Source organism: Colius striatus, chromosome 22 (genome assembly GCF_028858725.1).
Source record: "Colius striatus isolate bColStr4 chromosome 22, bColStr4.1.hap1, whole genome shotgun sequence".
Classification (NCBI taxonomy): Eukaryota; Metazoa; Chordata; class Aves; order Coliiformes; family Coliidae; genus Colius; species Colius striatus.
This window is the reverse complement of record NC_084780.1, coordinates 5,719,357-5,739,784: the sequence shown is the minus strand read 5'-3', so window position 1 is coordinate 5,739,784 and position 20,428 is coordinate 5,719,357. Positions and strand designations below refer to the sequence as shown.

The 20,428-nt window shown below is 53.5% G+C and overlaps 1 protein-coding gene across 1 annotated transcript in view; it reads left to right on the top strand.

The window, feature by feature from the left end:
* The first annotated feature begins 15,466 nt into the window (after positions 1-15,466).
* The window catches only part of CACNA1S (calcium voltage-gated channel subunit alpha1 S), a 35,293-nt gene continuing 30,331 nt past the window's right edge, over positions 15,467-20,428 (top strand). The window contains exons 1-2 of the mRNA XM_062013882.1: positions 15,467-15,627; positions 18,613-18,718. Of these exons, the coding sequence (XP_061869866.1) occupies positions 15,467-15,627; positions 18,613-18,718 (267 nt within the window). The remainder of the gene's footprint in view (positions 15,628-18,612; positions 18,719-20,428) is intronic.

The following is a 20,428-nucleotide window of genomic DNA, read 5'->3' as shown; positions in this document are numbered from 1 at the left end:
GGGACACGAGCAGATTTGTTGAAGCCTGAGGAGAGAGCAGTAATATTTTTCCACTCATACTGCCTTTCATCCAGAACTCCAACAAAAATGCTAAATATTACTCTTCTGGCTTTAGAGACGAGGAAACCAAGACAAAGGGATTAAATGACTTCTCTGAAATCCCCAGCAAGTCTGTGGCCAGGAGAGGAATACAGCTCAGAGCCCTCACTCTCGTCCTCCACTCTAATTGAGAGAAAACTGTGCTCTAGTTCTCCCTCTCACGCTCTTTGTACATGTGTTAGAAGCACAGAGTGCAGGGAATTTTGCTTCCAGGTACGACTCGTGGCTGCTGATAGTGATCTATAAATCCTTGTTCTTTATGGCTCAGGTCCTAGAAAGGTATCTCCTTCCCTGGGGACCACCGTGCTGGGAGCAAGCAGGTGAATCACTGTGCCTTAATTTGTATAGCTGGAGGCAGGGTAATCTTGGCAGAAGGATTTCCACATTTTCTCTCTCACAGGACTGAGCCTCACCAGGCTGAGCAGCAGGGCTCAGCTGCTCCTCTTGCAATGGGTCAGTCAGACTGAGCCTTGCCAGGCTCAGCTGCTCCTCTTGCAATGGGTCAGTCAGTGTTGCAGCATCATCTGCCTTCAAGGATGCTTAACACTAGTGGTTGAGCCACGTGTTTCCTCCGAACACAAACATTATCATCACATCTGTGACCTTAGGAAGTTACCAGCTCTATGTTAAAAACATGAGGCTGTACCTGGAAAACATGCAGAGACAAAATATCTGTAATGAGGGTTTTTAAACCAGTTCATTCTTGATGATAGAAGCTGCACAAGGAGACTCTTCCAATATCCTTTAGGAGGCCTAATGTATAGGAGATGTATGAACACTCCAAAGGTTTCCTTTCATTGTAAAGGTTTAATAGTGTTTGAGCCAGATATCAGTGCATCTGCAGCTTTTCCCACTCAGCACTACTGACTGAAGGGTTTGATTAAACCCAGGAGATCACTTATCTATGTCATGAGTTGTGGACCATCTCCTAAGTGTCAAAACAATAAGGGTCCAGGAACACTCAGGGCCTGACTCAGCAGGACAAAGCAGCTCTTCAGTGTCTCTTCTGGGAAGGTTGACTTTTTCCCACTTTTCTGCAGGTTTAAATGGAAGCTGATAACATTTGTTGCTGAGTCAGGCTTTGCAAGTACCTGAGATTAGATCTGGATGAATGTGAAACCTGGTTATGAACTGATTAGGAGAAAGGGGTCTAAGTTCAGCTGCAATCAGAGAGACTTTTCCTACTGAGTTCAGCAGGGAATAAACGTGGCTCTCATTTTCTGCCAGCCCCATGCACTGCCCTTCTTCAGCAGGAGAGATGTAGCCCCACAGACTGACAGCACTGGAGCCCCTTTCACTGCTGCACCTTATCTCTCAGCAAATTCAGTCTGTCAACACAGTGTTAAATCCAGTGTCCACACCTTGTCTCTCCCTCCTTGCATTTTCTAATCTATAACCAACCCTATTGTCTCAGAAACATCTACAGTCTTACAGACATCACTTACACCTGATTGAATTGCTTAAAACCTGTTGACATCCCCTAAACTTATCAATATCATTAAATTCTACTGGCATTTCACTCTCCTTTCCCTGCTATGTGGCAGCAGTGAAAGGCTGAAGGGAAACACTGTTATCCCCAGCACCTGCAGTGAGATTGCAATTCTTCACCAGCCGAGTTACAGGGGTTGCACCAAGACTTAAGCAGGCAAATGAAAAGGAAACACAACCCCTCAGGACTCCTTTATTCCAAAATAACAAGTCCCCAGTTGGATAAATTATCACAAACTCAGCTGATGTAAATATCTAGCTAATGCCCATTTGCTGATTTAATGAAATCCAGAAACAATTTGCAATCACATAATAAGCTTGGATTCTTGGCTGATAGAATCACAAGACTGGGGAGCAGAAGTCAGCTCAGTAACACACAACAACAGCACATTTAATTTAAAGTGCATTTGGCACTGTACAGGCTAATAACACATTATTGCTCTAGCTGTTAAAAGTAAAGGTGCTGACTGCATAATGATTGTGTCCTGATTGCACTTAAGCTGCACAAAATAAAGGAACTGGTCCTCTCTGAATTTACAGTAATAGCTTTTATTAAACTACAGTCATGGAAGAATCAGGAGGAAAACTGCTCCTTGTAAAAGAGCTCAACATGAGCTTTTGAAGTGCAAACATAGTAGTTTTCTTTGCAGATGAGATTGCAGGATATCATTAGGAATAATGACTTAATGGTGTTATTAACAGGGCAAACCCACACCACTGACACCCTGGGTGCAGGGGTCACTGAGCACGTGCTGCATCACAGCCATGCAGCACCCTGCTGCAGTGCTCCTGAGGGTGCAGCATCCTTGCCAGCATCAGACCGTAACAAATCAGCTAAACACCAGCATCTGACAAAGTGCTGCAAAGGCAGGTGAGCTCCAAAGCTCAACCAGAGCAGGCAGGACCAGGCAGACTCCTCTGCTGAAAATACCAGCTCTCCTCAGACTGCAGCAGATCTGACTTTTCCATGCCCACTGTCTGGCTGGGTGAAGCTACCAGATAATTAGGCAGATGAGGTGGGAGGCCTGGAAGCTGGGGAGGAGTGGCTATTCCTAAGGCAGTGCTCCACAAAAGGTCTAGCAGGTTTCCAAAGAGAGCCTGGGCTGGCATTTCTACCTGGGACAGCAGTGCTGCTGCCATTCTCTCCTAGCTCAGGCAGTATCATTTTAGTTGCCTGAAAACACAGGGAAAACCTGTTTGGTAGCAGCCAACACCAAAATCCTTCCCAGTTTTGAGCCTTAAAGATGATGTCCCCACCTGTGAGCACGAGGACTGCAGAAAGGATGAGGCAGCAGGAACAGACTCCTTTCAGCTGACAAACTCTGCTCAAAGGCAGCTGCAGCCATGTATTTGCTGCCACTGCCCCACTTCTTCCTGTGCAATGCTCTGGAGCCAAGCATTTACTCACCCCACACACCCAGGTGATGCCTCTGTCACCCAGGTACCAACCTCCATCCTCCACAAACTGCTCCCAGCTGCTTTCACCTGTTCTAAGGCAGACACAGCTCCCATTTTTCTACATTCCTTGTAAAGCTCAGGCAGGACAGGGAACTGGCAGGAAACATGGGGAAAATGGGGGAAAAATGAGATAAATCAAGTGTTAAGATGTGTAAGTAACTGAGGAAGGCAGCTTCTTGGGCTTTGTAGGTGTGCTGGGAACCACACACAATGAGGGACTCATTGTCTTGAGATTAAGTGCCACTTACATTGAAAAGGAAGAAAATCTAACTCAACAAGTGCTTGCTCCCATGTTTCCTCTCAGGAGCCTTCAACACTTGTTTAAATGTGGTCACATAACAACTGTGTAATGGCCAAGGAGTAGTTTTTGATTAGTAGGTAAAGGCAGCAATCCATCTGCTTACCTACAAGCTGCTGGAAATCCCTTGAGATCCATAGGATTTCTTCATTGCCTGCTCCTGCTTTCTCCTTGTTGATAGTTAATCCCTTCCAGGGTCAGTTCTAGTGGTCACCAGTAACCAGGGATGGGAGCTGGCAGGAATCACAAGTCTCCATTTCATCCACTCTCATCCATCCCTATCACCCCAGAGCAGCAGGACAGGCCTAGGGCTGCAGGACAAGGTTTATAAAGACATCAGTGAGTTAATAATGAACTCACCTGTACCCAGACAAGAGCTGTGTGTTTCCAATTGGTGCTTCTCTGCTATCCCACGTGGACTCAATCATACCCTAGCCTTGAAGACCCTCCAGCAATATCTTACTCCTGCTTTCAGGTGTTAGCAGGAGCTTGTCTTAAAGCAGCTGTTGCAGGGGAGGCTGTTTCTCAGCTCATTTTACTAGCTGCTCCACTATAATTGCAATTCCAATAGCAGCATTATGATAGCACTCCTCATTTTCTGATTGTGCTCCAAACTCAAGCTAATAATAACGGCTTTGTGCTCCTTGCTGGGGAAAGAGGAGGTATCTTCCTACAGAAAGACTGTGACTATTAGAAGTAAAGCAAACACTGAATAAGAGGGAGTACGAGGTACCTGTGTCTCCTCACAGACTGTGCTGAAAGGGAAATGTTCCCCTCCCAAGTACAGCAGTCCTTGGTCCTTTGGGGCAGAGGCAGAATGTCACAGTCACCATCCAACCGGCAACGCAACCGTGAACTCATCTCTGAAATCATCTGTTGCCTCCTCACCAGATCATGACTCATTTCCATTCCAGTTATGACTCAGTTGACTGGAAACTTTGCCTGAGTAAGGGCTGGATGTCTTGTTCATGCTCCTTCAGCCCTGGTGAGGTTTCTCCCTATGGGCAGTGGCTGGTGAGGGGGGTGGGCAGGGTCACACCACGGTGCCCAGGCACCTGCAGCAGCACATGCAGCTGCCTTTCCACAGCTAAACATCACAGAAGGTGGTAAACCCTTCCAAAGGTGAGGCAAGGTGTCTGTCACCAGTGAGCAGCGTGTCTGCATCAGCAGCAGAGAGGAAGCCTAATTCCATCCTAGAAACATTTGGGGGTGCTTTTGTTTTCAACATTTGCCTGTGTTGCCCTTTGAAAAGGAAGTGTTTGTATAAATAACAGCAGATGCATTTAAAAATAGCTCATCTCCCAGCCAGTGTTGAAGCAATAGAAATGAGCAAAGATAAAACAGTTGCATATGATGTGAGAAACACAACAGATGGGTTTGCAGGGAGAAGCAGAGCGGCCTGTCTGCAGCAGCGCGAGTGGCCGCCGCCGCTATCTGCCTGCACAGATTGCAGCACCCAGGGCTGCAGCAGCTCCTTCCTGAGCCTCAGCACCAGCAGAAATGTGCTCTTAGTGCTGCAGCAGCTCCTTCCTGAGCCTCAGCACCAGCAGAAATGTGCTCTTAGTGCTGCAGATTTTTTTTTGCCTGCTTGTTTCATCATTAATGGGTGTGTGCATGAGGTGCTGGCTCCCTACAGCGAGCTGTGGCGCAGACGCACACGGAGCCCGGAGAGGGCATCTCAGGTCTCGGTGGTGGCTCTGCCAGTGCAGCCTCCCCTGGGGCAGCAGCTGTGGGCACCTCGTCATCATTTACAGAGAGAGCTTGAGAGGCTTTTGAATTAGGCAGAGAGGAACCTGATGATGTTCAACAAGGACAAGGGCAGAGAGGAACCAACTCCATCACCAGGACAGGCTGGGGGTAACCTGCTGGAGAGCAGCTCCTGGGAGTGCAAATAAACATGAGCAGCAACATGCCCTCGTGGGCAAGGCCAATGGCATCCTGGGGGCATCAAGAAGAGTGTGGGCAGCAGGCTGAGGAAGGTTCTGCTCTCCCTCTGCTCTGCCCTGGTGAGGCCTCATCTGGAGTCCTGTGTCCAGTTCTGGGCTCCCCAGCTCCAGAGGGACAGGGAACTGCTGGAGAGAGTCCCATGGAGTGCAGACAGTGCCAGTGAGGAGCAAGTAACCAGTGTTGTACCTGTGTGATGGGGAGGGCTGGAATGAAGCATTGCTCCCAGGGCTGTTTTCTCAAGGCAGAAACATGCCAGGGATGAGGGTATTTATATGAGGGTATTTATCTGCCAGGAGATCTCACATTTACTCAAAACAGCCAGGAAGTCTCCCAGGAACTGCTGTCCCATTTGTTATACTGGAACATGTGCCAAGCTCATGGGATGAGTGGGGCCAGCTCTTGCAGTTGCCTCAATAACAGAAAGCTCCACTTGTATTTCCAGAGTTGCAGAAACCGCAGCGATATCAGCCCGTTTCATCACTTGTTTTACTGCCTGTGCTGTATGTTGTGGTGAGGTGCTGCATACCAGACTGACAGGTTCTCACTGATGGCTCCTGTCACCACCACACTGCTGCCAGGGCACGTCTAGGGAGGGAGCAGGGGCTCCCCAACCCTGCCAGCACCTCCTTGGCTCATCTACCCCACTCTGAGCCTTCCATCCCACAGCAGCAGCCCCTGCCCCTGGACCCTGCCTGCCTGGGCAGGATGGATACCAGGGACATGGCCTCTGTTGTTTGCCTGTCACCCTGGTGAGGCCTCATCTGGAGTCCTGCATCCAGTTCTGGGTTCCCCAGCTCAAGAGGGACGGGGAACTGCTGCAGAGAGGCCAGTGCAGGGCTCCCAGGATGCTGAGGGGATGGAACATGTGTGTGAGGAGGAAAGGCTGAGACCTGGGGCTGTTCAGCCTGGAGAAGCTTAAAGGAGACATTATCAATGCTGATCAGTACCCAAAGGGATGGTGTCAGGAAGATGGGGACAGTCTCTTTTTCTCTAGTGCCCAGAGACAAGACAAGGGGTAACAGACATCAGCTGGAACATAGAAAGCTCCACTTAAACACAAGGAGAAACTTTTGGTGCTGAGGTGAGGGAGCCCTGGCCCAGGCTGCCCAGGGAGGGTGTGGAGGCTCCTTCTCAGGAGGTTTCCAACCCCACCTGGACACGTTCCTGTGCCCCTGAGCCAGGGGAACCTGCTGTAGCAGGGGCTGGAGCAGCTCTGCAGAGCCCTTCCCATCCCCACCATGCTGTGGTTCTGTGATGCTAGTGAGGGCTCCTGCACCCTTTACACAAAGACTAACCTACTCCTCCAAAGATGCCCCACAGCATGGCTGGGATGGAGCTCTCTGGCCTCCCACAGCTGTCTCTGGAGCAGCCACATTTCCAGCCAAGGCCCCTGAATGAAACCTCTGAGCTGCTCCCAGGCTGGCAGAGCCTTTCAGGCTGCAGCTCAAGGTGGCCATAAATCGCCTGTTTGGCAGTGGCCTTGCTATTCTGAGAGGCCATTACAATGTTTGCCTTGGGTAACCAAGGAACCTGAATTGCTGCAGTTTATCCCCTCCCCACAGTGCTATCTGCCACAGACCCTTGCCCCTGTGCTCATCAGGTAATGGGGCTGCCCTGTAGATCTTTCCTGCTGTAATGACCAGGGAGCGTGGCAGGAGGCTGTGCTGATGCCAGGCAAAGGGGAGACAGGATTTCCTCCACAAATTAACTTCCAAGAGATAAGGAAACCAAACAGTACCTGGTGCAGCAAACAGCTCTGTAAATGGGCAGCACTTGGAAATGGGTCTGTCTGCTCCAGGTGCAGCTCTTCTCCCTGCTCTGCCCTGCAGCCAAGCACTGAGTTTTGGGGATGAGGGCTGGCTCAGGAGATGCAGCAGCCTTCCCTCCTGGAGGTGGCTTGTGCTTGCAGCCAGGGCTGGGGTGATGCAGGTCTCATACTGCCTGAGCTCAATCCTGCTCCCTAATAACAGCAGTTTTATATATATATGTATGTATTTAAACCTGTGTGCAGCCCAGCTCTTAGCTCAAGTGCCTGTGTGACTGTGGGCACAGCTCCAGGGCTCCCCCTGCTCCATCCCTGCACTGGAACCTTGAGCCACCTCAACTTGCATTTCACATCTGCCAAAGGAGCAAAGCCCAACTCAGCACTTCCACACCCCCTCCACAGCCCCACGTGCCTGCAGCAAGAAGCTGAGGAGATGGAAGCACTAATGCTTTATCTCACCAGCCTTGCAGAGGTGCAGCTCCCACATTTCTTCAGCAAAAAATGTGATGGTTGTGCCACCCAATCTCACAGAAACCCAGCCATCCCATCACCTCCTGGCTCCTTCTGGGGCTCTGAGGTGCTGTAGAGCTGCACAAAATAAGCACTAAATGCTATTCTCAGCCCAGTAATGAGTGTTGTGTTACTATTTAGCCAACAATATGCTCAGTTTCAATTCCCTTCCACTGCAGAGCAGTGGAATCACTGCATTGCAACTCCTCCAGCTCTAACCTCATACAGGCAACCTCCAGATACATCACTGTGAGCCTCCAAAACTGTGTGTTAAGAGCAACTGTTCAAGAGCACAAAACCAGGGCAGCAATCTTGGCAAGGAGTGCCATCAGAAGAGCTGAGTTGTGTAAGACAATGAGAGATCTGGGAAAAATAAAGCTCCCCTTTTTTTTGTTTTCCCTTCCCTAAGGAGCCAAAAATCAGCTCTGAGTTAATTGTAGAACAACAGAGGCCTTGATTTCTGCCATCCATCATGGAAAGGGCTGGATCCAGAGACACAGAAATTCAAAATAAGAAAAGGTATAAACAATGCTTCCTTCCTAAAGAGCTTCCCTGGTAAACCTGGGCCCTGGCAGCCTCCTGAGCTGCCTCCAGCCAGCCTTCCTGGCTGTGGTGGGGGGCTGGCAAGGAGCCCAACACCCCAGGAGCCTCTGGGCACTTTATATCCTCTCAGAACCATCTCCCTGGAGCACCATTTGTTTTCAGTAGCATCTCTGATCAAATAAAGCCCAAAAGGCTTTCCTTCCTGCCAGGCATCTTCGTTTGGGACTGTCCTTGGGACACAGCCCTGCCAACACCTCTCTCGTTGTAAAGCCATCAGCTCCTCACCCTTTCCACAGGGGCCCCTGGGGTTTCATTTGTTCATTTCCAAGGGAATTGCTGTTCCTCAGGGGAAAGCCTCTGCCTCCACCTCTGGGAGGATTACAGCAGCCACAGGACCAAATCCCTCTGTTCATTACACCCATGGAAATCTAGAGTAAATCCTTTTAAGCCATTGGGGCCACTCTGGGCTTACCCAGACATAAATGGCCATACTATAAATAAGACTTTAGTTTGATTAGAGAACCAAAGACAGAGGAAAAAGGTACTTAAAAGATATCCAGAGGAAATAAAAGTTCCCTCCCCACTCAAGCAGTTATCCTGACAATGATGAATTAGTCCATGGACACCAGTCAGAGAGTGAGGCATGCTTCATAAATGAATTACACACATCCTGGAGGACTCTCCCACAGCAGGAGACAGCCACAAACAGCACAGGTGAGAAGCCAGAGCCAGGGGAAAGCACATCCAGAGCCCATGTGGCAACCAAATTGCTGCTGGTCCTGGCCGAGCAATCCCCAGTCCCTCAGGTGGATGACAACCTGCTGTGGTAAGGAGAACGTTGGGGTGACTAGAGGGGATGGAGAGAGCTGAGAAAGGGGCAACAGGACTTGGTTGACCCCTGCTGATGCTCATCACTGTGCTGTGGGTACTTCAGCAGCATCCAGACCCACGTGCCACATGGTTTGTAGGAGGCCAGGAGCTTTTCACCCAGCTTTCCTCAGGCAGCAGCCAGGCATTGTCAGCTTTGTGCTACCAATGACAAGACCAACATCCTGCATACAATGAGCATCTTCCAGCTTCACAAGCTGCAGCCCCAGCCTTTCACTCTGCAGCCTCTCAGGATGCCAATAGGCAGAGTTTGGAGAGGCTGGAAATAATTGTCTAACTTGAAAGGTAGCCAGGGCAAAGGAGCCAGCAGTGCTGTTCTCAACGTGTTAATGGGCTTTTAAATGACAACAAAGGGCCATGCCTTCAACTTGCTGCTGGATCCAAGAGGCTGCTCTTCACTCTTTTGTCTGCATTTTGGATTTTCAGTCAGGAAAGAGAAAGGCAGGAGTGTAATGTGCAAGAGGGAGTGAATGCTTTGCAGGAGACCCCTGTTTAAGTATCATGAATACAGCTTGTTTCCAGAGGGCTTTTTAGAGCCCAGCTGCAGCCTCTGTGTACACCTCAGTGACACCTAATCTGGGACATTTGTAGGCTGAGATGCAGCTAAACATTCAAAAGGAAGAACAACTGAGTGACCCCACAGAGCTGCATTTCTGTGTCACAAAGCAGGACTCAGTTTTGTTTGCTCTGCAGAATAAGCAGGTTGTCACCACCCCAGGGAGACTCAGGTGGGCAGGGAGAGATGGTTGGGACATGGGAGATGGCAGCATTGTGCTGGCACTATCCACAGGGAAAGAGGATGGCCAACCTGCTCCTTCACTTTGCTAAATCCTCCCTGCTGCACGAGGGACCTGCATCAGTATGGGGACTGGCATGGTCACAAGCATCAGGATATCACCCCAGCCACAGCTCTCCTCCTCTCCTTGCCAGGCCTGGGAGAGCTGGGAGAGGAGAGGAGAGGAGAGGAGAGGAGAGGAGAGGAGAGGAGAGGAGAGGAGAGGAGAGGAGAGCAGCAGGTTTGGGGGATGTGGTGACTGCCCACAGCCCCTCTGGCAGCACAGATCTGGCACTGCACACACATACCCTGCCTTGCCAAGCCCAGAGCAAACTCCAGCCCTCCTTGGCTGGAGGCTGGGGATGTCTGATGTGATGTCAGTGCACTGTGGCAGCAGCAGCTCTGATGAGGTGCCCATGAGGACAGGCCTGGGACATGAGGGCAAAGGCAGTGCTGTGCTTCCTAGTCAGCTCCTCAGGGTGATGGGATGCAGTGGGATGAGGAACAGCCTCTGTGGTGTAACACCTTGCAGCACCAGAAGTCATCTGGTGTTAATGGGGAAGGGAAAGGAGGGCCAAGACCAGCTTCTGGCTGCTCCACAAACAGGGGTCAGGTGGTTGCAGCATCCCTCACGTCCTTCTGGCCCATAACTAATGGGTTTAGCAGGAAAGGCACAGCGTGATACAGTTCAGTTACAGCCCCAGTTACTCTGAGAGGAAGGAACAGGGAGGGCTGGATGAGTGGGGGAGCATTGCTCCCAGGGGCTGGGAAGGAGCATTGCTGTGCCATGAACGAGTTTGGCATCAAACAGGGTCTTGTGCTCGTTGCTCTCCTGCCTGAAGCTTCACCCACCCCACAACCACACCCAAAGAAAACCATCAGAAAACTCCAATGAGAATGCAATTCGAAATGCACAGTAGAATCATTCACCCAAAGCCCCTGTCCCTGCATTCCTGCCCTGTTTGTCCTCAGAGCTCCAGGGACTGGCCACGAGGAGCCGTTTGGAAGCTGCTGTGGCCGTGCTGCCTGGGGAACAAACCCACTGAGCCATACTGGTTTGACAGCCCCATCTGCTTCCTACACAGGCTCTGCACTCCCTAACGAGCTGAGCAAGAAGAGCAAGCAGATACACTCACTCCCAGGTTTCAGGAGGTTTAAAACTCAAAGCCACATAATCCAGCTGAGCAAAACCACGTGGGGAGCAGGAGTATGGGCAGCAGTTCTTGGTGTTCTCTGACTACAGGCTGCACTCCTGGAGCAGCATCTCTCCTGCCCAGGGCAATGGGGACAGGAGTGAAGTGACTGCAGTGACTCTAGGGCATGAGGTGGCAGCTGCTCAGGAGAGGTGCAAACCCACAGGGCTGGAACAATCTGTTGGCAGTTTCCCTGCTCACCCAGCGAGAGTCTGAGGCCACGTTTTCTGCAGGTTGCTCACTGCTGTGCCTCAGGAAGAAGCCCTGGGAGCAGTGCTGGTTCCTCCACTCCCACTGGCAGTCAGACAGTGGGGAGGAGGGTTGGGCTGTGAGCAGGATGTGCCCAGATCCCCACACATGCTCCTTCAGACATCAGGCAAAGCCACAAAGGGCTGTCTTCCAGGAATTAAAATACCCAGAACACCCAAGTGCTGCAGGTGGCTCCAGCAATGCTGTGGTCCTCATGGCATTAGAGTCCCAGCATGGTGGGGGTTGGAAGGGCCCTGCAAAGCTGCTCCAGCCCAAGCCCCTGCTAAAGCAGGTTCCCCTTGATCAGGGGGCACAGGAACGTGTCCAGGGGTGCCAGAGCTCCCTCACTTGAACACCAAAGAAGTTTCTCCTCCCATTCCCTTGGAGCTCTTTGTTTTCCAGCAGCCCTTGTCCTTTAGCAGCAGACACACACTTGCCCCTCTCCTGACTGTTCAAAGCCCTGTAGGTGAGTCACAAATCCACCAGCTCCCAGCACAGCTCAGGTTTGGGGAATGTGATGCAGGAGGGAAGAGCTTCCCAGATCTGATTCTCCTCTGAGAACTTTGACAGGGGTTGAAGTCATCTTTGGAACAAAATCTGGATTCTAAGGACAGAGAACTGTGTCTCTCAGCAGAGCTGCATGTGTAGCAGGGGGAGAGTTTGCTTGGAGTTTTCCCACTGTGAGACACTGTGACAGTGTATTTGTACATCCCTGTAAACAAAGGGGCAGCTGAAATGATGCCCAAATGGGAAGCTTCAGAAGGAAACCAAAAGGTCCCTGCCCTGTCCAGCCTTTCCCAGCTCACAGCACGCTCTGTCAAGACCTGACTGACTCTTTTCTCTCCATGGGTGGGGAAACTGAGGCACGGAGCAGTGACATGATATTGCTCACAACACCAGGCTCCAGACTCTCTCATGCACCAGACCACAGTCACTCCCTGTTAAACCAGATGTTACCCTGCTCCACATTCACATCCTCTCTCTGCTGTGCTTTCACTTCCTTTCAAGGCAGGGATGAGCCAGGACAGACAGCACTCAGCCCTCACCACCCCCTGGTTTATGAGCTGGTGCCTTTTTTGTTTTCCTTCCAGGTAAACAAGAAACTTTAAATGTCCCAGAAAAAAAAAAAAACCACCCCAAATCAACAAACCCTCCTCCACAGCTCCTGGCACAAGAGCAGATGCTGCTGGGAAGTGAGGAGAGAGGAGTGAAAGCACAGTACAGTGATGCCTCACAGCCACAGCCCCAGCAGAGCAGAGGTGGCTGTCCCTGGGGCTGACACACACTCAAATCCTCCTGGTGGGATGGTAGTTTTCATCTGTGTATGAGGTTTGTAGCAAAGCTGTTCTCCTCCCTCCACCCCCAATGTGAAAAGGGAATCAGTGCTCCAAGCCCCAGCTGAGACTGAAGATGGACCATCCCCTTCCTGATCCTTATCTCACCAGGATGTAGGAGGGCTCTTGGGGAATGGCTGGAAGCCTTTTGCTGGAGCCATCCAAGAAGCAGAGAGAAGCAAACTGCCTGCAGCCTTTAAATGGCAAATCCATCAAGTGCTCAGGGACCAGGATCCCAAATGCTGCTTAACCCCATGGAACTCTGCCATCCTCCAGCTCTCAGCCCAACCTGCCCTGGGCTCAGGCTCCCCCTCGAGCCACAGAGCTCTGTGGTCAGCAGCATGACAGATGAATAACAGCATCCAAAACCACACACCTTCAAATCCCAACCTGAACCAAAGCCTTCCATTGCTGCCAAAGGTTCAGCAGCTGCAGCTCACAGGCGGGATGTTTGTGTGGCAGCAAAGCCCCAGGTGAGTTTCTCCCAGGCAGGTAGGGAGTGGGGATGGGAGGAGAAGGTGATGGGGAAGAAAGAGGGATCTGGTCCTTCCCTCCAGCCTGGTCTGGGTGGCACTGGCACTCCTGGACGTGGCACAGAGGTGACTGCAGGGAAGGAAGTGACTGAGATGGAGGTGGGTTCTGTGGTGGCCATGAGTGATGGTTCCCTCACTCTTAACCAGCTGTAAGCTCCAAGACAGAAGGTGCTGGGAGGGAATGCCTTTGCTGTCTGAAAGCTCTCCTTAGGACCCTGTGAGCTGGGCAGGGATTCTGGGGATCTGAGCTTTCCTGGCTCCATAACTGTCTGACACACTCCACATCACTCTGCTGAGCTTTCCTGGCTCCATAACTGTCTGACACACTCCACATCACTCTGCTGAGCTCCCATACTTTTCCCTCTCGGCTGATGCCACCAGCTGGAAAGGTCTGGACATTGCTCCCAAACACAGGGAGCTGGGAAGAAATGCCTTTGCTGGCTGCAAGCTCTCCTTAGAGCCTTCTGACCTGGCCAGGAATTCTGGTGACCTGAGCTTTTCTGTTCCATAACTATCCAACACAGTCCATCTCACCCTTGGCTGTGCCCTGGCTTTTTCAGTGTGTGCTGAGCACACCACCTGCAGATTGCTCCCACACCAGAAGAGCTGGGGAGGCACAACTTGGCTGGCTGGAGCAAGGCAGCGTGGTGCAGGGGGCAGAGCAGCTCAGTGGGATGCAGGGAGTGGATGGGGGTGAGTGGGGCTCAGCTTGTCAGTCACCCTGGGCTATAACATCCCTGTAGGACAGGGCTGCCATGTGCTGTGACAGCAGTAATAAGGTCACTGCAGCTGTTTTGCTGACTCAGTCCAGGAAAGCCCAGGAAAACCCCAAAGGCAACAACCCCTTCCCTGGTGCCTCAGTTTCCCCTGATGACCTGTATCTCCCCCTGCCTGCCTTCCAGCTCAGGAGTTACCATAACTGCTGGGCTTTCCCAAGCCCTGATGGACTTGTCAGGACACAGTCCAGCCAAGGCTTGTTGGGTTCCTGCCTCCCCAGGCATCCTCCATACCCTGCAAGCAGGGCTGGGGAGGCGAGGCTGAGCAAGGGGTTGTTTGAGTAACCAATGCCAGCCAAAAGCTTCCTCTGCTCCTCTGGAAAAGCAAACCAGAGCAGTCTGTGGGCTCCCCATGGAGCTTTGAGGTTGGGGTCAAAGGTGCTGCCAGTGAGACCCAGCCCCAGTGGCCATATAGCCCCAGGATCACAGTGTCCTGGGCTCAGATGAGCAGTTTGAACTAAACAAAGGTGAAATCCTGCAGAGAGAGAGGACTGATCAGTTTGTGGGGTAACCTTTGGGAACTGGCCACTCAAGTTCTCCATCTCACCCTGAATAACTTGGTTCAGCTTCCCAACACTGTCCCAGGCAGCTTGGCTTCCCAGTCTGGGTAAGGGACAAGAGCTGAGGCAAAACCTGACCTGGGACAAAGGTGCTTTTCTTCCAGAGATAATGAGCTGGTGGCTGGGCAGACCATCCCCACCCCCAGCCCATTCCCACCCCCAGCCCATTCCCATCCCCACCCCCAGCCCATTCCCATTCCCACCCCCAGCCCATTCCCATCCCCAGCCCATTCCCATCCCCATCCCTAGCCCATTCCCATTCCCACCCCCAGCCCATTCCCATCCCCAGCCCATTCCCATCCCCATCCCCAGCCCATTCCCATCCCCATCCCTAGCCCATTCCCCACCCCCAGCCCATTCCCATCCCCAGCCCATTCCCATCCCCACCCCCAGCCCATTCCCATCCCCAGCCCCAGCCCATTCCCATCCCCATCCCTAGCCCATTCCCATTCCCACCCCCAGCCCATTCCCACCCCCAGCCCATTCCCATCCCCATCCCCACCCCCAGCCCATTCCCATCCCTAGCCCATTCCCATCCCCACCCCCAGCCCATTCCCATCCCCAGCCCCAGCCCATTCCCATCCCCATCCCTAGCCCATTCCCATTCCCACCCCCAGCCCATTCCCACCCCCAGCCCATTCCCATCCCCATCCCCATCCCCAGCCCATTCCCATCCCCAGCCCATTCCCATCCCCATCCCCAGCCCATTCCCATTCCCATCCCCACCCCCAGCCCATTCCCATTCCCACCCCCAGCCCGCTCAGTGGCATTCGAAGCCTCCCAGTGCTCTGGGGAAAGAAGCAACAGCTGCAGGGGCCCTTCTGCTGCCTCAGGAGCTGTGACAGCACCCGGGAGCCAGGCTGGGCTCTAAATTTAACCTGATGCTGTATGTGTTTGTACATGTGAGCACAGGCTCCAGCCCCCACTCCCCCACCACCTCCCCCGGGGCGCGGAGGAGCCAGACGCGGCAGGAAGGGAGAGCAGCAGGAGCCGGGGCAGGGGGCTCGGCCGTGGGGCAGGAGGGGGACAAACAGCAAGGGGAGGGACACCATGGAGCCTGCTTCTCCCCAGGATGATGTGAGGAAGAGGCAGCAGAAGGAGAAGTCCAAGAAGCCGGTGCCGCCGGTCGCCCCGCGGCCAGCCAGGGCTCTGTTCTGCCTGACCCTGCAGAACCCGCTGCGGAAGGCCTGCATCAGCATCGTGGAGTGGAAGTATCCTTCTGGCCCTGGAGCACCCATGGGTGCCCGTGGGCAGGGTGCTGGGGTGGGCTGCTGGGCAGCAGGAGCTGTGGGCTGCAGGCAGGGAGCTGCCAGCACACTCCAGCCGGGTCTGGAAAGGGCGCCGAGGTGCTGGGGGGGCAAAGGCAATGGCTGGGCATTGGGACAGGGGTAGGCTTGGGGCTGAGAAGTTGATGTGGGGATTGGGACCATTGGTGGGGTGGGGTGGGGACTGGAAGGGACAGCCTGGGTGGAAATGGACTGGTGGGAGTGAACACGTTTTGTGCTGACAGGGAGAAACAGATCAGTCTGCTGGGAGGGGAGAGGGTCTGGCGGGTGAGGAAGGGGCTCAGCGCCCATGCCAGGGTGGGGATAGGGCCAGGCTGGGGCAGTAGGAGCTAAGGACAACAGGCTGCCCCAGGGGAGAAGTTTGGGGCTGGGGAGCAAGAGCCCAGGGAGCTGCTTGGGACAGGTCTGTGCCTGCCTGATCCCACAGCTGCTCCCTGCCTTTGGTGGGGGGCACAGCCCAGACCCCTCCCAGACCCCTGTCCCCCCAGCCTCCCCTTCCCATCCCACCCTGGCACTGCTGGAAGAGGTGGAGGCATTTGTGAGTGACACTGTTCAGAGGAACAAGGTCTCTCTGTGCTTCTGGGTTAATTGAAGGTGGGGTTTGGGTGGTTACTCTTTGATTGACCATCTTTTGGCTGGGGTGTTATAGCTTGGAAATACCAAAATGGGACATTTCTGCCACCCAGCCAGGAACTATGGGAGGCCATCAGATATCATCTTCACCTGTATTTTACAGGAGGTGAAGCATTTCACTTTGGCTTCACTAAAACATTTGGGCTCAAGCAAAACTGATGGGATTTGGGAATGTTTCCAGCAAATCCACTTCTTACACCCCAGCTGGTTTCATTTCAGTTGCTGAACCTGCCTGCATGTTCCTGGCCCTGGCAGGATCACCCCAGCCCTGGCCAGACTTTGCTCTCCCTAGGATGGCTCAGTTGCCTTAGGCTGCTGTGTTGCTTGTGAATCTAGTGCCCAGGGGGCATGAAGCCCAGGGCTCTGCACTGGCAGAGCTGCCTTCTTGTTCAAAGCCCAGGATTGTGCTGGATTGCAGCCCCTGTTCCTTCACTGCAAAGGGGCTTTGTGTCCTTTGAGGAGTGGGAGCAGAGCTAAAACTGGGCAATTTCCCTCTTGTGTGGTGTGAGGACTGGGTTGTTCCACAAAGCACATGGCAGGGAACTGTGTCTGTGTCTCAAGCAGGCACTGAGCAGGGAAGGAACTTGTGCATACAGCCTAGAGGCATGGTAAGAGCTGGAAATAGGACTTACACCTTCCAATGAGCTCAAACACATTCCTGCTCCTCAGCCAGCGTGTGCCAAAGCATGTGCAGTGAGCAGGGCCTTGCCCTGAAGGGGAGTGCTGGGGGAGAGGTGAGTGTCCCACCAGGAAGGCTGCAGGTGCTTCAGACCTGTGCAGGACAAACGATCCAGGGCATCAGGTTTCCCCAGTGCCTCTCTTGGGCCTGGCTGTATTTATACCCTGGCTGCCCTCGCTCAGGGACCAGGGCTTGTGAGGCACCACAGGGTCACTCCAGTTCCTGAGGGCTGTTATGGTGCTCAGGGCCAGGCAGGCTGCCAAGGGGAGATTAGCTGTGATGGTTTTCTGCCATACCTGGCAGCTGGGTTCAGGATGGCAGTGTCCTGTCCTTGGGCTCAGCTCTGCTGTGGAGCTTCTGCTGGCAGAGCACAAAGCTGAGCCGTGAGAGTGGGGCAGCTGATTTCCATGGAGCTGGAGAAGGGGGAGTATCACTGCCCTGAGCCCAGGGTGGGTGGCAGCCAGGCTGGCTTGAGGCAGAGGGGGTTTTATGCTGAAGTTTTCTCACATCTCAAAAGCCATGTGGGTTAGCACAAGGGAATGTGAGTACTCTGCAATGGCTGGGTAATGTGTGCTCCAGCAGCTTGCTGGTTGTTGGGATGTGTCAGGTTTGGTGGGGTCACTGGTGTTCCAGGTCATTTTGCCGCCAGGAGGGTGAGGGGTCTGAGAACTCCAGAGAACCACAGAGCTGCAAGGCACTAAGGGCTTCATTCCTGCTGCACAGCACATGTTGGGACCCTCAGATGCTCCAAGCACTTCAGAGCCACAGCAGGGCCTGGAGGTGACTGGCACAGGAGCAGCAGCAGATTCTGGCTGCCTCTTCTGGCAGAGGGCTGCTGCACTCCCAGAGTACCACAGGGTGGCAGGTTTGGACCATGCTGGGAGGAACAGAGCCTGGGGTGAGAGCCTGGCTGTGCACGAGCTCCTGGAGACAGAGTTTGAGCTCTTTTGAGGCTTCAGGAGCGTGATACTTGAAGCTTGAGCATGAGGTTTCAGTGTCCCAGCAGAGCAGTGGCAGCAGCAGGAGCCTGGGAGTGACCAAGTGCCTGTCCCAGCGCCTTCAGGGGAAATGGCAACTCCATGTGTTCAGAGATACCACAGGGCCCAAGCAGCACAATTCCACCTTCTAGGAAGGGGGACAGAGCTGTACACTAGTTACTCCCAGCCTGTAGCACTCCTGAGGACACACAGGAGCCCTGTGAGCACAGGAGCACTGGGGCTGGGGCAGCCCTGGGGATGGTGGCAGCTGGGTGCTGTGCCAGAGGAGACCCTGGCTGAGCTGTCTTGCCCTTAGGTAGCTTCTAGACAGGGACACACAACCCAGCTGAGATCTGCTGCTCGGCAGTGTCCTGGGTGCTGAGGACAGAGGGAGCCAGGGCCAGCACATTCTGAAGGGTGATGCTGTGGCCAGGTGTCACAGGAGGGTCCTGACCCTTCACTGAAGGATGATGATGATGAGGAGGAAACTATCCTCTGCTCCCCCTGGTCCTCTGTCCTAGTGGGAGCTTGTTTCCCCATAGCCAGTGGGGTTTCCCCACACATCCCCAGGACAGGGATGCTTTTTCCTTCCTGTCTCCATTCCTTAACACTTCCTCCCAGACCCTTTGAGATCATCATCCTGGTGACCATCTTTGCCAACTGTGTGGCACTGGCCATCTACCAGCCCATGCCTGAGGATGACACCAACGTTGCCAACTCCAGCCTGGTGAGGCACAGCCCCTCCAGGAGCTGAGGGATGTGGGTTAGTGGTGGCTGTGCTGGTGTGAAGGGAAGCAGCTGGATTTCCTGGTCTTTTTCAAACCTAAATGAATCTGTGAGTTGAAAGTGCTCACAGATAGTTAATTCCTGGGCTGCTCATTCAGTCTGAGCAGCTGCTTAACCCCTGGGAGCTCAGGGCAGGGGAAAGCTCAGGATGCTGGGTTTGGTTCCTTCCCTGGTGGATGGGGCATACCAGGGTTGGAAAGGTGCAGTTCTGTCAGCTGAGACATTACAGAGACAAAGCAATATGAAACAGGTTGAGCATGGGAAAACAGGAGGTGGGGACAGCAGGGCTTGCTGCTGGGGGAGGGTTTGGGTTTGGCTGAGACCAGGATGGCTGCGAGGGCAGAGGTGGGGAGAGCCCAGCAGCACATGGCATGGGGACAGCCTGGCAGTACTCCTGGGCAAGGGCTGATGCTGCCCCACAGCCAACCCCCTTCCCCACTGATGGGAGACAGGCAGGTACTGGCTGGTGTCATGGGCAGATGGGGCTTCACCTGTTTGTATGTACTGCACACTGCATTGCTCAGCTGGAGCTTACCAGGGGATTTTTCAGCCCGTTGCCATGCCAACGGCCCTCTGGCTGCTCCAAGCTTCTGTTCTTTCATCCCTGCTCTGTATGTCCCTTTGTCATCATGTTCTGGTGGCTTTGTAGGAGCAGTCCCAGCTAAGAGCTGAGCCAGACCCCCATCAGCTCTGTCTGGGGCTGTGCTCTGCATGGGGCCCACAGGCAGTGCAACAAAGGCTGCTGGAGGTGTCTCTTCCTGCAGCAGAGACACTGCAGTGCACTCAACCTCTCCCTCTCGCTTTTGTAGTTGCTTCCCCTCATTGCCCAGTCCTCTCCAGAGGAGGCAAAATGTGTGAGGGAGTCAGAGCAGTGAGGATATTGCCCTACATTATTTGTGGGGGATCAAGGCTCACTCTCATCACAGCTCACCCCTGGAGGGAGTGCAGGAGCCTCTTCAGAGATGCCTCCTGCATCCCAGGCACTTGCTGCAGTGGAAGGGGACAGACTAGGGGGGGTCTGTCACTGATAAAGGGGGAGGTAAGTGACACTGAGTTGCCTCAGCTAAAACCTTGAAGACAGAGCCCCAGCAACACCAGTAATCACAATGCTTATCTCTGTGCTGCCCTCAGATCCACCCAGGAGCTGGCACTTGCCCTGGGTGACACTCACACTGGGACACTTGGCATGGCCACTGCTTTTGCAGGAGGTCACTGAGCAAGCAGTGCTTCTGTCTGAGCCCTGGACTCTCAAATGCCATTTTCCCTTTGGCAAGCCAGAGGGGCCCTGGGAGGAGGGTGACTGGAGATACCTCCCAGTTTGGTGTCAGAGAGACTTTTCTGCCTTTCTGGGTGCAATCCCCAAGCAGGGATGCTCCTTGCCCTTCATGGGGTGCAGATGGAGGAGAGGGGCCATGGAAAACCAGACATATAAATAGCCCCATCCATCTGGCTGCTTCAGAGGGGTTTTAATTCCAGCCTGGAAAGCACCAGCAGCAGCAAGGGCAGGGATGGCAGTGACAGGCAGAACCAGGTGGGCACAGGCAGATCTTGGCCACACTCTGGGGAAAGATGAGCTATTCTGAGCCCTGCAGCTGGAGGGCTCTGCCAAGCCCCTGCAGTGGGGTGCCAGGTCCTGCCTGGGAGTGGGTCC